Genomic DNA, 18,242 nt, shown 5'->3' with positions numbered 1-18,242 from the left:
ATGATTTCCTCTTAAACAGCACAGCTAATGGTTTCATCGCTCTCCCCAAGCAGCTGATCCCATGTTGCCCAATATCCAAGTTGCACAACTAGGCCTATAATTGGGAAATGAAACAAATGATGTCAATGCCCCACTGAAAATGCTCTGGGTCAATCTAAATTCCAGGAAAATAATTGCAGGTTCCTATGAAACGAAAGCCTTCAGAGGTTGGGACTGGGAAATCTGAGAGGCAGGTCTTGTTCTGTTCTGTTGTTGATTGTTGGTAATCCTCCATGAATCAGAGAGGATAAGAAAGCAAGTTAAAGAATGAGAAGTCATATTATAAATAGGCACTTAAGCAACAAGCACAACTTTTATATATCGAAAATGAAACATGATTCTCTTCTGGATAGTGGTGCTTGGCCTGAGTCCCTGGATACCAGTTTTTATACTGGTTAAGACGGTTAGCAGTAGCAGTTTTTCCTGGCTGTGTGTGTGTTTGCCAGTACACATGTAGAGGCTCATCTGCACGTGTGTGTGCCCAAGTGACTTGTTAGAGTGTGTGTGTGGTTTGCTGACTTAGGGGTTCAGTAAGGGTCAAACTAATAGTCTTGTGAGTAGTGGTTAGAATGGCTGGCTCAGAGCTCAGAGCCTCTGGAGGAGTAAACGGGTAGTAAAAGCACTGATTCAGCATAGCAACATAACATAACTTAACATAGGGGTGAACAGGAGGCTAGCAGTTTTGGGCAGATTTCACACATTGGTGTTGGATCTGTGCAGCAAATGTGTGTTTTGAAATGGAGACCTCTACTGGCTTGAAATTGCCAATAAATTGAATAACACTGATTTACCACAAAATATTAGGGTCACATACTCTTTTCATGAAGTAGCCTACACTGATGTGGTGAATCCGGGCAAACGCCATTACTCCTTATTGATTTCTCGTATTAAACTTATATCAGTCACAAAGGAGGAGATGTAGATAAAGAGAAGCAGATGAGTTAGAGAAGGATTTTTAAGCTTTGAGACAATTGAGAGGTGGATTGTGCAAAAAGTCCTGCAAAGATGTGATTTATTTGTCCTGGGAGAAACTGTTGTGTATGTGAGGGTTTGTGTACAGATAGGCTTTTGTTCATTGTTTCCTCCTCCCATTGATTGCTCCTCTTCAGGAGCTCTGGTCAGTCATTAGGCAACAAATGACTGACTGAAAAATGGGTGTCACAGTCTAGGCCAGGAGTAGGTGGACACACACACACATACACAACTTCCAAGTCTGCAGAAAAGTGAACCAGTGTATACCACAAGCAAAACACTAGAAACACCCGAACACACTCTGTGAGGCTGACCTTGCCTCTATACAAATATCCGTTTCTTTTCTCCCTCAACTCTTCCCTGGTCTTCACTCCTCGAGCCGATCGACTAATTCTGTCCGTCTCTCTGTAGCTGATCGACTCGTTTGCCTGGGAGATCGGGACTCTGAAGAAGGAGATGGTGCATAAGAAGGAGCCAGCAGAGAGAGACCATGAGACAGATGCACTCCATGGGTGAGCCTGTAGTATTAGTCTATGTGTGTGTGTGGCAGTTTTGTGGTTTGTGTGTGTGCCTTTGTCTGTCTGTCCATCTAGTATTACCATCTAGTTTAATGCAGGGCGATTCCTTGTGGCCACCAGCAGGGAGCGCTCTTGACAAACCATTTGTGTTCATGCAGTGTTATGACCAGATGCTGACAAATGGGTGTCACAGTGCAATGCCAGGAATCAGACGATATCACAACAAACTGATAACCTGCAGTATCTGGGAAGTGTTTTGGAGTGTTGACAAGGAGTTACAAAAGCAGACTTAACAATAAAGTTTTGGTTTAGGTATATGTTGTTTATGTTGTTTTTCTCTCTGTAATTGACAAGTGATTTTATCTATCACTTGTAGAAAAAAACATTGATGATAATCTAGTGTAAAATGTAAAAAAAACAAACTATGATAGCTGTGCTACGGCATTGTTTGTGTAGATCTTTCTAGGCAGAAGGGTCCATTCTGTATAAGAACTACTAATGTGTCTGTTTATTATCATATACCAATTGCTAAACTTAGATTGTGCTCAACACAGCCTTACTTACACCCCAAGACTGTTCTGCTTGCCTTTGTGGTATGTAATTCCTCTTGTAAGGCACAATTTCTCTAGAATTCAGAAAGTACCTTTTGACTGCCGAGGAAGTGTGAAAGAGGTGGGCGAGATGTGGCGTCATAAATTCCAGTCATCTAATCTATTTTGGATTGGGGTTTGTGTCAAATTGTCTGAATCAGTCATCGACTGTCAAAATACTTTGCACAATGCTTTTCCACTTTTACTGTCTGAAATGGGAACACTTGACACATTACAGTATTGGTGTCACCTACACATTCTAACCAATGTTAGGTTTGTGTGTGTGTATGTGTGCACCCAGTGTTTCTTCCAGGAAATTTGTTATTCAAGCTGGTACTGGCTGAATTGCGATGCACAATAGTAATCAACTTACCTAAATGCCCAAATCACCATACAAATCCAAATAATGTGGTTGGTTGAACAGATACAAATAATAATAATAAAAAATAGCAGCATCTCCCAACACCCCTACTGTGTTTGCTGTAAAGCACTGCGGGAAACCTTGTGGACACGTGTGTCTTTGTCACCATGTTCAATGGTGACATTATGCTGTGTTAATCCCTTTCCTTGTAATGTAATATAAATTTGCCCTTGATCTTTCTTTCAGACTGGGCGGAGAGGTGGGTGGTCTCTTCTTGCAGGCTTCGCCATGCGCCGGCATAGGGGCGGGGCTGGCGGGAGCAAGGGATTCGGGCTACGACTCCCTCCGTCGGCGGATGAGTGTCTTGGACAGACTGGTGCAGACACATGCTGTGTGGCTACAGCTGGGCCATAGCCACCAGGACGCCACGCGCATACTGCAGAGTCAACCCACTGGGGTGAGTGAGCAGCAGCCAGTGTGCCCATATGCAGGCACTGTAGACTTGTTGAGATAGTCTACAGAGAGTTGATATATTTCCGATGCAGCTACAGTGTCAGTCCCTCAGAATCAAAGAGCAAGTTCTTCTCTCTACAGCTCCCATTTTGCGTGGGTGTTCAGTAATCACACAGAAAGAAATCCATCATAGAAGAGGAAGAGACACCAGTTTCTCCAGTGACAGTAGCCTCAATAAGGAAGGAAGAACAATTTACAACCACTGGTTTCAATGTTTGAGAAATAATTTTCTACTGTCTGAACACATTCAAATTTCAGTAGCTCTTTTCCCATATGAACTTGAGGATGTATAATAAAAATTAACTTCTCAAATATTGAAAAAAGTGGTAAATTATTCTCCCTCTTGCAGTAATCACAAATATATTCGTTGATGTGCTTTAACTTATTGAAGACCGAAAAATAAGCATCCACCGAATAGCCAATACCCAATATCAAGCTGTACTCCAGCCACAGCTAAATGGAACGAGTTCATGCTCGTTGTCCAAAGGCATTCTGTGAAATGTAGGAAGTCACTAACTGAAGTAGATAAGGGAGGTTGGGGGAAAGTGGGTACACCAAAAAAGTAAATTATAACACTTCATCACAAAATAACTCCTGGAGTGCATTGAACATCACAGATTGATGATATATATCATTGTATACAAGGATGGATTTTTCCTTTAAAGCATATATATATCTCTTCTTTGGTAGAAGATTTTCCCTTTTTAGCACACATATCTAAGCTGGCACAGTTCTGTTTCTAAACTGCTGAGCAGGCTGCTGCAAGCCAGAAGGGTCAGCCGTTCATTGAGCCTATTGCTGTTGAGACCAACAGCGGTCTTAAAAAGGACTGGGTGATGTCGAGAAATAAGCCTAAGTATAGGTACAGGGTAGTGAAGGTCTACTATAGGACTGTTTAGTGTTGAGAGCAGATGTGGAGGGGTTGGTACCACCTCTGCGTACTAAGACAATCTCAAAACCACTGATGGAGAGCAAAGACTTCTCCACTTATTGGAAGTGTACGTTGTTCTGACTGGACCTCTCCCCTCCTGTGCTGCAGACGTTTGTGGTGAGGAAGTCAACCAGCCTGCAGAGGAAAGTCATCTCTCTGCGCATGGACAAAGACTCGACGACGGCTGTCAAAGATTTCCCTGTCAAGGAGAGTCAATACAGTAAGCACTTGGGAAACTCTTTATTCATGTTTTGTTTTAGTTTTTTTTGCTTTGAAAGTAAGATTTGCTTTCTGGCTGGCTTTAAGTCCTCCCCCAGCTACATCATAGACGATACATTAGAAAGTGGAATGAGGTGAAGAGGTCACCAGAGATGGGTTTTGACAAAAAGATTAACTTTTTCAAGGAAAATCAGTATAGTAAGCATGGGGAAACAGTATACTCCAGTGCATTTTTGGGTCAGCGACTAAAAAGGAATCAAATGAGAAAACGTTGGAAATTTGTTAAAAATGCAATAAGCTGAACAATAAGCAGAACATACTGTATTTAAGCAAGTTTTATTACTTTGAAATGAGTTGTAGTCATGTGACGTTGCTAAGTTGTCTGCACAACCTTGGAGTCATTCAGGATTTTTTTTTCTCTGTTCTGACTTCCTGCCTAATGGCTGCCAAAATGTCTGTTATCTGGAACAACATAGACTGAAATGCAGTGACAAGTCTTTCATGTGGAAAAATGGAAGTTGTGAATCCCTACAATATTTTATTTGTGTATTTGGATGCTCATTAGCTGTTGTGAAAGCAGTTATACTGTATGTTTTGCAATATCGTCTGCTCTGGTTAGCAGTTTCCAAAGTAGCAATATCTTTACATATCTATACAAAAACGTATAACACTAAGCCAAATGGCTGGGTTTAACATGAACTTTTTCTAACTTGGCTTTTCTATGACTTGATTTTAGTTGCAGACAGTTATCCTGAATGGCATTTTCAGACTTTTAAGCTTAAATTCTCCTTAAGTTTCTGGTGCTTATAATGAATACTCCTATCAGTAAATGAAGACAGAGTCAACGGAGTCAAATAATGCAGGTTTGAGAGATAGCGGCATGTTCTCCACATTAATATGCATGAGACACCAAAATAGACATGCCATTTTTTTGGTGAAATGGCTTTGAGTAAGCCCTCAAACAGAAAATGTGAACTTTTTTCCATGGCGTCTCTGCAGCTCTCTCCTGGAGGCTTTATTCCAGAGTTGTCTGAGATGCCGCAGGCCTAAATATCTCTCGGCCTGAGGGAGATCTCCTTTTAGCTTACTGTGTCCTGTGTGGGAGGCTTCGCTTTGCAGTTGACATTTCCTCTTTCATCACTGCATCTAAATGAGTGACATCACTAAGTCTTCTATTCAAAGCTGTTCTTTTTTTACTCTGCTCTCGTCTATTTGCTATTTTGTTTCCTGCAATACGGGGATTTTCCTGAAGCTTATGTCAACCATCTTCACTGATCTTTACACTGCTCTTAATGTGTACTGTAGCTTGTACCTGCACACTGAGAGTCCTCTTTGTCTGTGAGATATTAGTTATTGCCATCGGCACTGGACTCTCACCTAGTGAGAGTGTGTGCTGCGTTTTCCTCCCCAGCCTTCATTCCAAGATCATGAACAGCGTGAATGCTTTGCCGTTTAGTACTGGCAAATGGGGGGATTGAAGAGTAAATGGTCTCTTTTCATCAGTCAGGGGCTACTGAATGCAGTCTTCATGCAAAAGACTAAATCTTTTTCGACTAATGAGTCAGCATTCAAGAAAAAAAGTCTCCAGGTAGTGTGGGTTTGCGTTCCCTGGCTGATTGAGCTGTTGTCAGCAGTTTGAGGGGAAATATGGAAAATTTTGTTGGGCGTGTGGGGTTCTGCTGAAAATGACTGAATTGCCTTTTTTTTTTTACTGCGCGTGACTTATTTTTCTGAGCAACACGACGACTGACGTGAAGCGGCCTGTTGCAGCTTGCGCGCTCTGGCTTTGCGTAAGGTTGTGTGTGTGTATATGTGTGTGTGCCAGATACAGCGGCGTATACGCAGCCAGCCGTGCCCATGTGCAGGAAAAACAAAGCCGGGTGAACGGCCAGCATGGCGCTCGGCCAGCCTCAGTGCCAGTCTGTCTCTGTTCCACATGGCTGCGTTTACTGGATGTTGGCGTTGTTTGGAAATGCTGAAGTTCATTTTTTGTAAAGGGCACAGATTGTGATAACAGTACAGGAGATACATATCGTATTAAGCCTGTTGGAAATGGGATATGGTCAGCAGGAATGAACACATTTGATTTGCACACTAACAAGCATATCTAGTAGAAGCTAGCGTTAGTGGCTAGTAATCACATGTTAACATAACATTGGTTTCCAGCAGATGTGGCTGTTAAATTTATGGTGTTACTGCATAGCCTTTATGAATAAAAATGCATTCAGCAGTGGGAAAACTGAAGATCTGTGTATTACAACATTGAATTTTGGTCTGAATTTAGGACCATCACACACCTTGTTAGGAATGTGTCTTCTAAAAGAACTAGCTCAATATAACAAGACTCATCCCTTTCCTCTACTCGCACTAGTAAACATTTGAACAAGCCTGAGAATGATTAATGGAGCTCAGATTAGAGCGGGGATGTATGAGGACAGCCCCCAAGTCGCTGGCCTGCTGCCATCGAGACATATGTTTGGATTTAACCCACTTCCCTAATTCCCCCTCCAAAAAGTAAGCGCATATTGTTCTCTTGTTTTCTCTCCATCTCTCTCCCCATTTAACCCTTATTTTTTTGGCGAATCCGTTTTTTTTGACTCACTTGTAAATGCCACACTGCAAAAAATGTCCATATTAACAAGTCAGTTAGTCTCATACTCAAACTACATACTAAAACAAGTGAAAATTTTTGCCAACAGAGTGAGATAATTCCACTTTTTTCAATGCAGTGTCGCTTGTTTCAGGATCTCTGCTCTGTCTGTTTGTGTGTGTCACTCTTTCTTTCTTGTTCTGTGCTTTCTTTCTCTCGTGATTTCATTCGTTGCCCTCTGTCTCTCTCTCTCTCTCTCTCTCTCTTTCTCTCTCAATGATTTGATGACATCCTCCCTTTAATGTGGCTTTGAGTGATCCGCTCAATAAAAATACGTTTTTTCTCTCTCTCTCTCTCTCTCTCTCTCTCTCTCTCTCTCTCTCTCTCTCTCTCTCTCTCTCTCTCTCTCTCTCTCTCTCTCTCTCTCTCTCTCTCTCTCTCTCTCTCTCTCTCTCTCTCTTCTCTCTCTCTCTCTCTCTCTCTCTCTCTCTCTCTCACACACACACCCACTTGATTCAAATGTAAATGTCTCTCTCTCTCCATACTCAGATCTAGGTCATGTTTAGTAGAGGACAATAAGCCCTGATTGTAATACTGTTGTCATTGTGTGCCAAACTTGGAGTAAACATGCTCCCATACAGTGCAGTTCTGACCAGATGTGCACATAATTTTCTCTTGTTGTGTGATCTGTCTGTTTTCTAGAAAAGCCCTCTCTCGCAAATGCCCAATTTGAGGCAACATGGGGAAAAGTGGTCGCCACCGCAGTCATTCTTGTCGCTGTGTGTTCCTGATAATCTGTTAGTTTGCACTGTTGCTGTCGAGGAAGAAAAAGCATGTTTGTAGCACTGCCCAAATCTATTGTCTTTAGGGGAATTTCCTCACTTTAAGAGTTATTGAGATGAATTAAACCGCTGCATTGCATTCTGACACATTGCGTGCATTGGTTTAAAACTTTGCTCAGCCATTTGCGTTTATCTCTCAGCTGTTTCCTCTTTCCCCTTTGACAGTAAAACAAACAAAAATGATATATGGTGTGCAGCCAGCTTGATTTTATATTTTAGGAGGACCAGGAGCTACAGTTACAGTTGTTGTTTACTCATCTACAGAGAAATATGGATTTCACATTTCTTTGGAACATGTTGAAACAATGATTGCAGCAAATGCTTTGGCCACCGATTTTACTGTAACTTGGTATGTCTTGGTAATGGTGTTCTGTGTTCCCCACAGCTTTCTCTTTGGAGGGATCAGGCCTGAGCTTTGCAGACCTTTTCCGACTGGTGGCTTTCTGCTGCATCAGCAGGTGAGTCAAACACACAGAAATGCTCATGAACAGCTACAGACATGCAAGCCACCTTCATCTTGATCCAGGTTTCACCTTTATGACACATACTTTTGGAGGCCTAAATAGAAACCTTAACTCAGTCATACTACATTTGCATCTGACACCCTAAGATTGTTTGTTTTTGTAACACTTTATTAAACTCTAGAATTTGAAGATGAAGTTGATTCTGCCTCCCTAAAAGCCATCTCCATTGTTTTGGAATTAAGTGGTGAGAAGAGAAGCGAGGAGAGTGTGAAGTAATTCATTGGAAGAGAAATGAAACACATTTTTTCACTTGTTCATAGCACTTTTTTTGGGGAGTGAATCTGCGAGTAATCATACAGGATGTGTGACATGGACAGTCACACATTTATCAGTCACTGGAGGAAAATGGTGTATAAGAATAGAGAAATAGTTCAGAGTGTTCATGACTGTTCCTCGAATAGTAGGTATGAGGTGACCAATTACTGAAAACAGCAGGCATTCTGTTTTTCTTTCTCCGGTGTAAATCCCCTTTTAAGTCTGGTAGTCTGGCTCTGAACGGCAACAGGTCAAAGGCACAAATCAAAACAATAAAGGCAAAGGAGGAAGTGTCAAGGATGGGGAAAAAATCACTCCTCAGAATGCTCCCTTTTTTTAACTTTTATCTATCCAAGGAAGGCTTGCTGAGCGCTCATGCTCTTTTCAGATGGACGAAGATTTAAAATAGCAATGCATATGACAATTGTGTAACTATTCCATTGCACTATGTGCCATTGGCCCCAACACGTGTGGGGGCATCTTCCTGTTATGTTTTTTTCTGGATTCAGACTTTACCATCACCACAGGACAGTGTGGCACTTAATTTTTCTTTGCTTTTGAAGCAGGATTTGGAGTTTAACATTGTTACTGGAGGTATTAAGGCTCCTTCCAGTCAGTGATTTGTTGGCCAGCAGTGGTAGACCACAGAAATAAGTTACCTACCAATGGTGTAACTGGAAGAAAGTTAATTTTTCACCCGATATTCATAGGTAACCTCAACTCTAGATGACGGTATTTATTGTTCTCAGGTTTGGCTTATTTTGGTGCTTCATCACAGTGAGATCGATTGGGGATTTCTCTGCTGAGATACTTAGCTTTTTCAGTATTTTGTTTTTATGCAAACCCATTTGTGTGTGTGTGCATATCCCATTTTGTGGATATGCACGCACACAAATACATGCACACCATCTTTCAGATACAACTTATTTACATCCATACACATTTACGTCCATACACTTTGCAAGTTTGAATGTAGTTGTCTTTATCTGATCTATCTTTATCTCAAAACACATACTGCTTATGAATTAAGTTTCCTAAATCCATGGCATTTCACACTCATGTCTGAACTCAGTGTTTAAAGCCAGTTTCCGTGCCTCTGTCAGTAACTTCCACGATAACCCTACAAATGCCATTGTTTAGCCGTCTCACACTGGTATTGTCACCATATAAAACTAATGACATTTGTTTTTGTGAAGTGTCCAGACTTCACAGTGAGATTTGCTCAGAGATTTTCGGAATACTGTAGGTTTACTACCCAGCCATGATCCCACAGGTTTGCATGAATAAGATCTTTGGAAAGCATGTAAAAGCTTCGGAGCGCCTTGTAAAAGACCCACAGGGAGGAGTACAGCAGGAGCATATTACCCTCTGGCTGTGTGGTTGAATCCATGGCTCAGCCAACGCTACACACCCTAAGCCCAAGCCAAGCTCTCTTTCAACGCAGTGACTCACACACTTATAGGAATAAGCTTTCAGTCCCGCCCTCTTTCACTCACTTTTCCTTTTGTCCCATATCCTAGTCTTTCTCCCTCTGACGTGACTTTTTCTCCCTTTCCATTCCTAGGGATGTATTGCCCTTCACCCTGAAGCTTCCAGAAGCCATCGCTTCAGCCAAAACGTCTGCAGATCTTGAGGAGGTTGCCAATCTAGGAGCAGGTTTGTCTCATTTGGATTCAAATTACCTTTGGGGGACAAGCATGTTTGGGGTGGTCAGTGTGGACTGACTGCAGGCTGAAGTTGCAATACTAAGATTAAGATTAACTTTGTTGATTACCAAGGGGAAATTGGGTCATTGCAGCATTGCATAAAAATATGATGCTTCAAGTTCCTGTTGGCTAGAAAGAATTATTGCTATATTGACTTTTGATTTACAAAAACACTTCAGTTTACAGATTTACAAATTTACAGTCCAGTGCAAGAGCATATATGCAGGGGTGCTTTGTTGGCTACCATATTCACATTGTCAGATTTACAGAGCAGATGCGTAAAGGTCCATCATTAGCTATACAAATGTAACTAGCATACAGTATGTGCAGAAATGTGTCTATGAAGTTAATGGGGGTGGAGGAGAGGGAGAGATGGTTGAAATCTCCAGAATGATGAGATGTAATTAACATTAAAGAGAATCTAAGGGTGAGAATGTGATGGCTTATGTGTGCAGATGTTTTGGTATCACTGTATTGTGGGTGAATATGGGTGTTGTGTATACTGTAACTTATCCGTATTGTGATGGCTTCACAAAGTCGGTCTACATGCCTATGGACCAAAGTACTGCATCACAAGAGCCAGTCAGGTTGCAACATTAACCCAGGGATTACATTTTCTCTCGGTGGACAATCCCTACTGACGGGAATAGTATTTCAGTCCATGTAATTGTCAGTTGGCGTTTCATGCGGCCACACTGATTTGTACACTTTCAAGAGCCTGACGGAGACGTTCAGAAATGTGCCGTGTTTTCTCCCAGTCCACATCTGTTGTGTGTAAAAACGGAGCGACTTTTCCCTCCTGGGGCACGACACTCGTAAAGCCCATCTCAACTGCATTCCCCCCTCCCGCTTGAAAGAATAACTGGCATGCCAGGGCTAAATGACTCACCCCCAGGGACAAAGCCTCTCCCAGGCCAAGATCAGTGCTGCTCGGCTGGGCACGGACTCTGGCGAAAGCCGGGTGCCTCTGGAGCCTTTCCTCTGCCCCGGCTACAGAAGGCCCCGGCCTTCTTGCAACCTTGACCGCAGAGCTTGAACAGATAGAACAGACATTTCCATTCAGATAATCTCTCTAGAGCGGTCATTTGGCTGGTACATTTCCACTACCAAAGAGTATTTCACAATGTTGTCATTGAAGTGAGGAATTGGTGCGTGTGTCATTTGGCTGCACATCACAGTGGCAGCTGTGTTGTGCATCCAAACTTTTCTGTGAATCATACACTGTCCACACATGAAACAATAACAAAGTTTTTCCATGGGAGAACTATTAAAATTCTTTGCTGTACTAAAGGAGGTGATTGTACTCTTGATGTGATGTAGTGGTAAATAAAAAGTTGTATTTTCAGAAAAGCATTAATTTATGCCTTTTTTCCTTAAAACACCATACATGCTTTTAACTTACACCAGCTTGATGCTACTCACTGTGATATATACTGTGTATTTACAATCGCAAGACCTAGCTCAGGCTATAATGGTGGATTAAAATATGAGTTTATGTAGGGGTTTATCCTCCACTACGTCCACTGTGGGAAGTGCTCTTTCTATCCATTCAAGCTCTATGGCTGTGACTCAACTCTGAGCTATCACATGTACTATGGCTTGACTCCATGCCAGACTTCCAATGTCCCTCTGCCTGGCAGCCTCTCAAAGAGGCCGTGGTGACACACAGTGATTTGACGACATCCTCCCTTTAATGTGGCTTTGAGTGATCCACAGACATGCGTTTTCTGTCTCTCTCCTTCGCTCTGTCTCTGTCTCTCTTTCTCGCTCTCGCACTCTCTCTCTCTCTCTTTTCATTATATCCCTTAGTCTCTCTCTCTCATATAAGAGGCCTGCTGTTTGGTGAGTAAGGTGAGGAGAATGGGAAGCTCAGACAATGCCGGGGTTTGTGTCTATGCAGGTAGTTGAGTATCAGTGAAGAGTTCATATTGACCTTAAAGGCAATTCTGACGTACTTTTGAACAACATTCTGTGTGTGTTGTCTGCGTCATTGAATGGCGTATGGCTGGGAAAGATCAGAAAACAGTACTGAGGACTTTGACGTCTTAACAGTGTCATATTACCTGTTATGTGGCTGTCCATATAGTCTGGGATACAGATTATTGCTTTTTGTGCAAGGAGATTTTTTGAAGCTGACTCTGCCCATCACTAATAAAGCCTCCTTTTACTGCTTGTACACACTGCAAGCAACTTGATGGGTCACTCTATTCTGACCAATTGTTTAGTTTAGTTTTCGTAATGTGACATTGTTTTGATGGGTTAACATAGCTGGCTAGCTAGCGTGAATTTGGTAGCATTGATCGAAAATAAACAGAAAAGACAGAGTAAAATTACTTCAGAGCTCACCATCATGACAAAAAGTTCAGCTGTGGCAAACTTTTCTCTGTTTGTTGACCATCCACACATTGGCTGAGTTTCTCTGGTCACTCGGTTCTATAGGAAATTGCTTGCAGTGTGAATGTATGACATTCAACATGGTTTTTGTATCTGAGAAATTGGCACCAGCCTCCTATTAGCATTTATTAGTATTTATTAGCATTTAAAGTCAGTGGGATATGAAAACTTTAGTGATAAGTCAAATCGAATAACAGTCATTCCATATACTGTAACTTGTTAATGCTTCCTGGTCAAAAGTTCAACAAGCTGATATTTCCAGTCAGGATATACAGGTCATGGTAGCCTAAAAGTCCCTTGTAAAAGAAACACTGGTTCTCCATGGGCCTTCCTGGTAAAATACAGGTTAAATAAATAAATTAAAAAAAAAGTGAGAGAAGCAGGCTTGTGGCTGAAGTAGGTGTGTGTGCGCTCCTTTTTCTGTGTATTTTGGGTGTGCGTGTATGAGCATGCTTGCAGGTGTTTGTGACTAATCAAAATAATTGTTCCCGCGTATAATGAAGCAGGAAAACTGATTAGGAAATGTCTTCAACAGGAAAAACATTAATACAATCTCTGGTGACGCAATGCCAACCTTGGAACATTATTGACAACAAAGTAATACTATCAGAACAGCTGGCTGGATTTGTAAATAACAAAAACAGAAGAGCAGAAAAAAAAACAAGAGTTGAGTAGGCGGGGAATCGGAAAAACCTTACTTGTGGTTGTGTGAGAGAGAGACAGAGAGAGAGAGAGCAACTGTAAGAGAGAGGCCACGCAAGTGCCACAGAGAGGGAGGGAGAGAGGCGGGAATGCTGTGTTGACAGTCCGCCCACACACACACACATTAGCATGAGTGAGTCACACACAAATTTGAGTGTGTGCGCGAGTGAGAGACAGCAGTGGAGTTTCAGCTCGTGGAGAGACAACAAGTGCGTCCCAGTCTCCTCCAACACTATCCAAACTATACGTAGAAGTCAGCCCAAGTGTGAGATCAACAGCTTGTGTGTGTGTCATAGAGCTCTGGGAGCACAGTGAGTATTGTTGCCCTCTCTTTTCTCCTCTGTACTTGTGTGAAAGAGTTGCTCTGTGTCTGGCACTAGTATTCATGGTGTGGTATTATCACCAGTGTTGTGTGTGTCTGTCTTGCTTTGCTCTAACCGGCACGGCTTGGGCTCTGAAAGTTTTTCCACAAGTGGTTGTGTTGCAGTTGTTTTTGCAGTGCCATTTTCCACTGTCGCGTTCGTTAGGGGGGGGAAAAAAAACTTCTCAAAAGCCTGTCTTGCTGTTCTGCGAAAGTAATCGGCAGTGATTTGACACTGAGCTGCATTTAGCGGTTTTGTGCCACTGGCAGTAATTGCAGTGCTCTTGGGTTGTATTGAGTCATTGGGAGTGGATGAGTTGAACAGTGTTGTGCTTTTGTTTAAATGAGATTTGCATTTAAAAAAATTTCTGAACATATAACATTTATCTGATGTTGCTGTGGTCTAAGAGAGCAGACAATGTTGAGTGGTAATGTTTAAGTTGACATTATGTTCATTTAACATTGTGTTTGGCATGATATACCTTGTCTCTGTTTAGAACCTCTGGGAGCTGTGGTATGGTGCAGTGTGGTTTGAGTCTGTTGATTAGGCAGCTAGTCAAAGATCAGAAATCAGACATCAGAAAATAAATAGAAGGCAAATCACAGTTTTATAGGTAGTCCTCACCCAGGTGCTTAAATAGTGAAACAGACATAAATTCAACACAGCTAACTATTAAAACTCCATGCTGCGCAAAACCTTTCCATGATTTACAGGAAATAACTCCAATCAGTAGTGGTTAATCCTTCATGTGGAAGCTAGTGGAAAGGCGACTGGCTCATCCCTGGTCTAGCCAGGTTTGGCCAAGTTGATGTTGGCTTTGATCCAGACAGGCCATGGCACAGCTAAACCCTGTCCACAAGGCAGGATCCGTTGCAGACATATTAAATTTGGTCTTGGCACTTGGCTAATATTGCAGTTATGTGTGTTGTATCACACAATGTCAATATAATAGATGTACAATAGGGTTATTTACTTCTCTCTCTCTCTCTCTCTCTCATAGGCTTCTGGGACTCTCAGTTGTGCCGCAGGAGGAAGGGCACAGCTTCCTGGTTGTCGGGGACGACGGCTCCCGACAGACCGCCCCCCCCTGCCCAGAGACCGCTCTCCACGGTAACCATCCCAGAACGTCCCCGGCTCCGAACCCGCACCCCGTCGGAGCTGGAGTGCTGCCAGTCCAACGGCGCGCTCTGCTTCATCAACCCCCTCTTCATTAAAGTCCACCATCCAGAGGACGACTGCGGCGCCGACCCCACCGCTGGCACAGGAGAACAGGGCAACGACAACCCAGAAACAAATAACAAGGACACTCAACACTCCTCTACTGACGACCCTCAGGTCTGCAGCTCGGATCACAGTGAAAGACGCCGTTCAGGTTCTAACAACCTTACAAACAGCCTGCAGTGCCTTGTCAAGAACGCAGAGCTACAAAGCGAAAGCGTTCAAAACAGCAGCGGTCAGAAACTGAGCGGTACAGACGGCGTGTCACGCTCCCCGCCCCCTCGTCCACCCCCGCCTCGCTTCGCCCCGCGCCGCCCGGCCCCCCCGCGCCGACAGCGCAGCATGCCTGAGAAGATCTCCTGGATCAACCTCCCCAAGGAGAAGGTGGAGGAGAGGGAGAGAGGAGGCGAGAGGGAGAGGGGCAGCAGCCTCCTCTCCCGCCTGGGCTCCTCGCTAACCATCAGCCCCTCGTCCTCCCCCCCCAAGAGGCTCAGCATCAGCTCGCCCATCTCCATCCCCCGGCCCTCCTTGCCCCTCTCCCTCTCCTCCCTCTCCTCCTCGCCACGTCGGGCCAAAGCCTCGCCGTCGTCCAGCCAGGAAGACGCCCACTGCCACCTGGCGCTGGAGGAGCAGACCATCGAGAAGGCGCTCAGCAGGGCCAAACTGTCTCGGCAAAACGCGGCCACAACTAACGCCCAAGACTCCAGCAGTCCCCCAGACCCTTCCCCAATGACCACCAACGAGCAAGATGAGGTGCAAGGAGGAAGAGGAGAAGACGCGGGAGAGGACTGCGGTGGAGGCGGCCAGCGGCTGAGCGACATGAGCCTCTCCACGGACTCCTCGGACTCTCTGGATTTCTCCCACTCCTCGTCCTTCTTCCTTCCCCCTCTGCACGACCCCAGCCCCCCCACTGCGGCCGACTACGCCACCCACCTCCCCCTCTCCCTGCCGCCGTCCCACCTGCCCTACAGCAGCATGGAAGAGGACGACGACGAGGACGACGAGGAGGACGAAGAGGAGCCAGACTACGGCGTCAGCCTCGAGAGCGACCAGGACCAGGACCAGGACCTGACCATGGTGCCGCCCGGCCACCGCACCAAACGTCGCGCCAGCGCCGGGGCCCTGGTCCTCCAGCGGGCCCTGCGAGGGCACCTGCGTAAGATGAGCGGCGTCTTCAACTCGCTGCTGACGCCCGAGAAGCGGGCGATCCGCAAGGTGGTGGAGCTGTCCAGGGATAAAGGCTCGTACTTCGGCTGCCTGGTGCAGGACTACCTGAGCTACATGGGGGAGGGCGCGGGCACCCAGGCCTGGCAGGGCCACGCCTCGGGCCTGGAGCTGCTGCAGACGCTGCGCCAGTTCATCACTCAGATGAAGAGCTACCTGCGACAGAGCTCCGAGCTGGAGCCGCCGATTGAGAGCCTCATTCCCGAGGACCAGATCGGTGAGTTTGAAAAGAGAGAATTCCTCTGTTCTTTACTGTAACTCTAAGCATTGTGTTGTTGTCCCTGGCACTTAACTAGTTTCATAAACAATGGCCTTTGACAGTACAAAGATCACTGTTGGCCTTATTACTTTTGTGCGATACGTCCTTTAGAATTAGGGTGTTATAATGCTTTAGTTATAAAAAAAAATGTGGTGGTTTTGATGTGTGACACATATCCACCCAATTAACATTGACATCCATGGATTGTGGGATTGCAGCATTTCTAACTACTCTGCGGTATAGCCTACTCCTCAACTAACTACTTGATTTGTGTTTGTGAAACATTTTCTGCATGTGTTTACCAAACATTTTATGAGGATTTTTAGCAAGTGTATGTAATGTGTGATGTATTTATGGAGTAATGTGAATTTGTGGAAACAATATGTCAAAGAAAGTGCATTTAATGTAGCAGACACAGCAGTTTCACTTCAATATTTTAGCGATGAGGACTGCGGAAAACTTGTCTTCACGTGTGTGAACAGACCAACGCACACGTGTGTGTGTGTGTGCAGACCAAACCTACCTGCTTTTCTGTGGAAACCATGGTGAACGGGATGATTCCAGTCAATTAAATGTTACTGCATTCTGCGGTTCTGTAGAATGTAAAGGTGTAGTGGTAGTACAACTCGAGGGAAACTCCACCCTAAAAACTAAAAAGACTAAAAACAACACTAGTAAATACAATTATTGGAGTTGGACCCTTCATCCCTGGGTCCATTTTGTTATTTGGTGTTGTGTTTTTGCACGTGGATAACTGGCCAAACATAGATGATGTGACGTTGTATCAAGACAGTGGAGTTAGGAGAAAAATGTAAACAAACTAGAACATCAACAGTAAACATCAGGTTTTGGTGGGCTTTTTTCTAGACTCAACATTTTGCACCGACGTTTAACAATTGCACAGGGAGAAATCCATCGTAGAGGAGGTTTTGCATAAAGGCCGCAACTCTCGCTTTTTCTCGACTGGAAACTCTCGCTCTCTTGCCATTATTAGCACTATTGTTACTGCTCTCTCCACCTACGCGTAAAACTTAGCTGGCTGCAACAAGTTCAGGCGAGTTCTCTGGGGGTTGTCAAAAGGCATTCTGCGAAATGTAGGAGATCACTAATTGTAGTAGAAGTAGACGAGGCAGGTTGAGGGAAGGTGGATGCAACAACAAGGTAAATAACAACACCTCATCACAAATTAACTCCAGGAATGCATTGGGCATCACAGGTTGATGATATAACAGTGTGATGATATAACAGTGTAGTTGCCAATGGTGGAATTTTCCTTTTAGCTGTAGCTGGAAGTGATGCCAGTAAATCAGTATCTATTGGCAGAGCAAAGGCAGGTGAAGAATCATTCATGCCCTTTGTGATAGATTTCAAAGTTAGTGGAATACAATATTAATATTAGCCATCTGGTCTCATTTGCCTTATATTATTTTGTGCCTATATTATATACTATACAATACTAGTGCAACATGAATGGGAAAACACAGACACAAGCACATAGACACACAACACACACCTGCCGGAAGGACGGTCTGAATGATTTAGGCCAAGATTCACTGGCCGCATTAGACCTTGGACAGAGTAACATGTAGACACAGAGCACAAAGGCTTTTTTATCTCAGGAGGATGGGGCTGGTGAACCAACCTGTTTCTACTGGCTCCGATCAAACAGCTGGCACGGAAATTCACCACAGGGCTGTAATTACGAAATGATGAACAGGGTGGAGGACTATTGCTTTGATCAGAAATCATTACACAGCATAAAATACTACTCTTAAATGCTGACATTTTGAAGTTTATGTTTATGAGAAGTTTTTTAATTTATTCTTTACTTCAACTACCTTGAAAATGTCTTGTTAGCGTCTCTTATGGGATCCTTGTTAGAGCAATAATTCACAACATTTTTATACAAACAAAGGCCTGTTTTGTTGCACCCTTTGTCGATTGATATAACACAACAGTGATTCAACCTATAGCCAGTTCATGTAAACCTTTTACATTTGCTGTACTTAACACCCAAAGTCAT

General features: G+C 43.8%; 1 protein-coding gene across 2 annotated transcripts in view; it reads left to right on the top strand.

Moving 5' to 3' along the window:
- The window catches only part of LOC139667680 (ras and Rab interactor 2-like), a 43,024-nt gene that overhangs the window by 16,233 nt on the left and 8,549 nt on the right, over positions 1-18,242 (top strand). The window contains exons 3-8 of one of the 2 annotated variants that reach the window (XM_071547169.1): positions 1,423-1,523; positions 2,727-2,937; positions 4,033-4,144; positions 7,961-8,033; positions 9,919-10,010; positions 14,519-16,177. In XM_071547169.1, coding sequence (XP_071403270.1) covers positions 1,423-1,523; positions 2,727-2,937; positions 4,033-4,144; positions 7,961-8,033; positions 9,919-10,010; positions 14,519-16,177 — 2,248 coding nt within the window. Of the gene's footprint in view, positions 1-1,422; positions 1,524-2,726; positions 2,938-4,032; positions 4,145-7,960; positions 8,034-9,918; positions 10,011-13,229; positions 13,440-14,518; positions 16,178-18,242 lie in introns of those variants that run through there. The other variant, XM_071547170.1, reaches the window with a different exon arrangement.

The sequence above is a fragment of the Centroberyx affinis genome, unplaced genomic scaffold (genome assembly GCF_046629955.1).
Source record: "Centroberyx affinis isolate AG114_WGS23_722 - 3 ecotype Tasmania unplaced genomic scaffold, CSIRO-AGI_Caff_v1 ptg005696l_1, whole genome shotgun sequence".
Classification (NCBI taxonomy): Eukaryota; Metazoa; Chordata; class Actinopteri; order Beryciformes; family Berycidae; genus Centroberyx; species Centroberyx affinis.
This window is presented reverse-complemented; position numbering and strand designations above follow the sequence as displayed.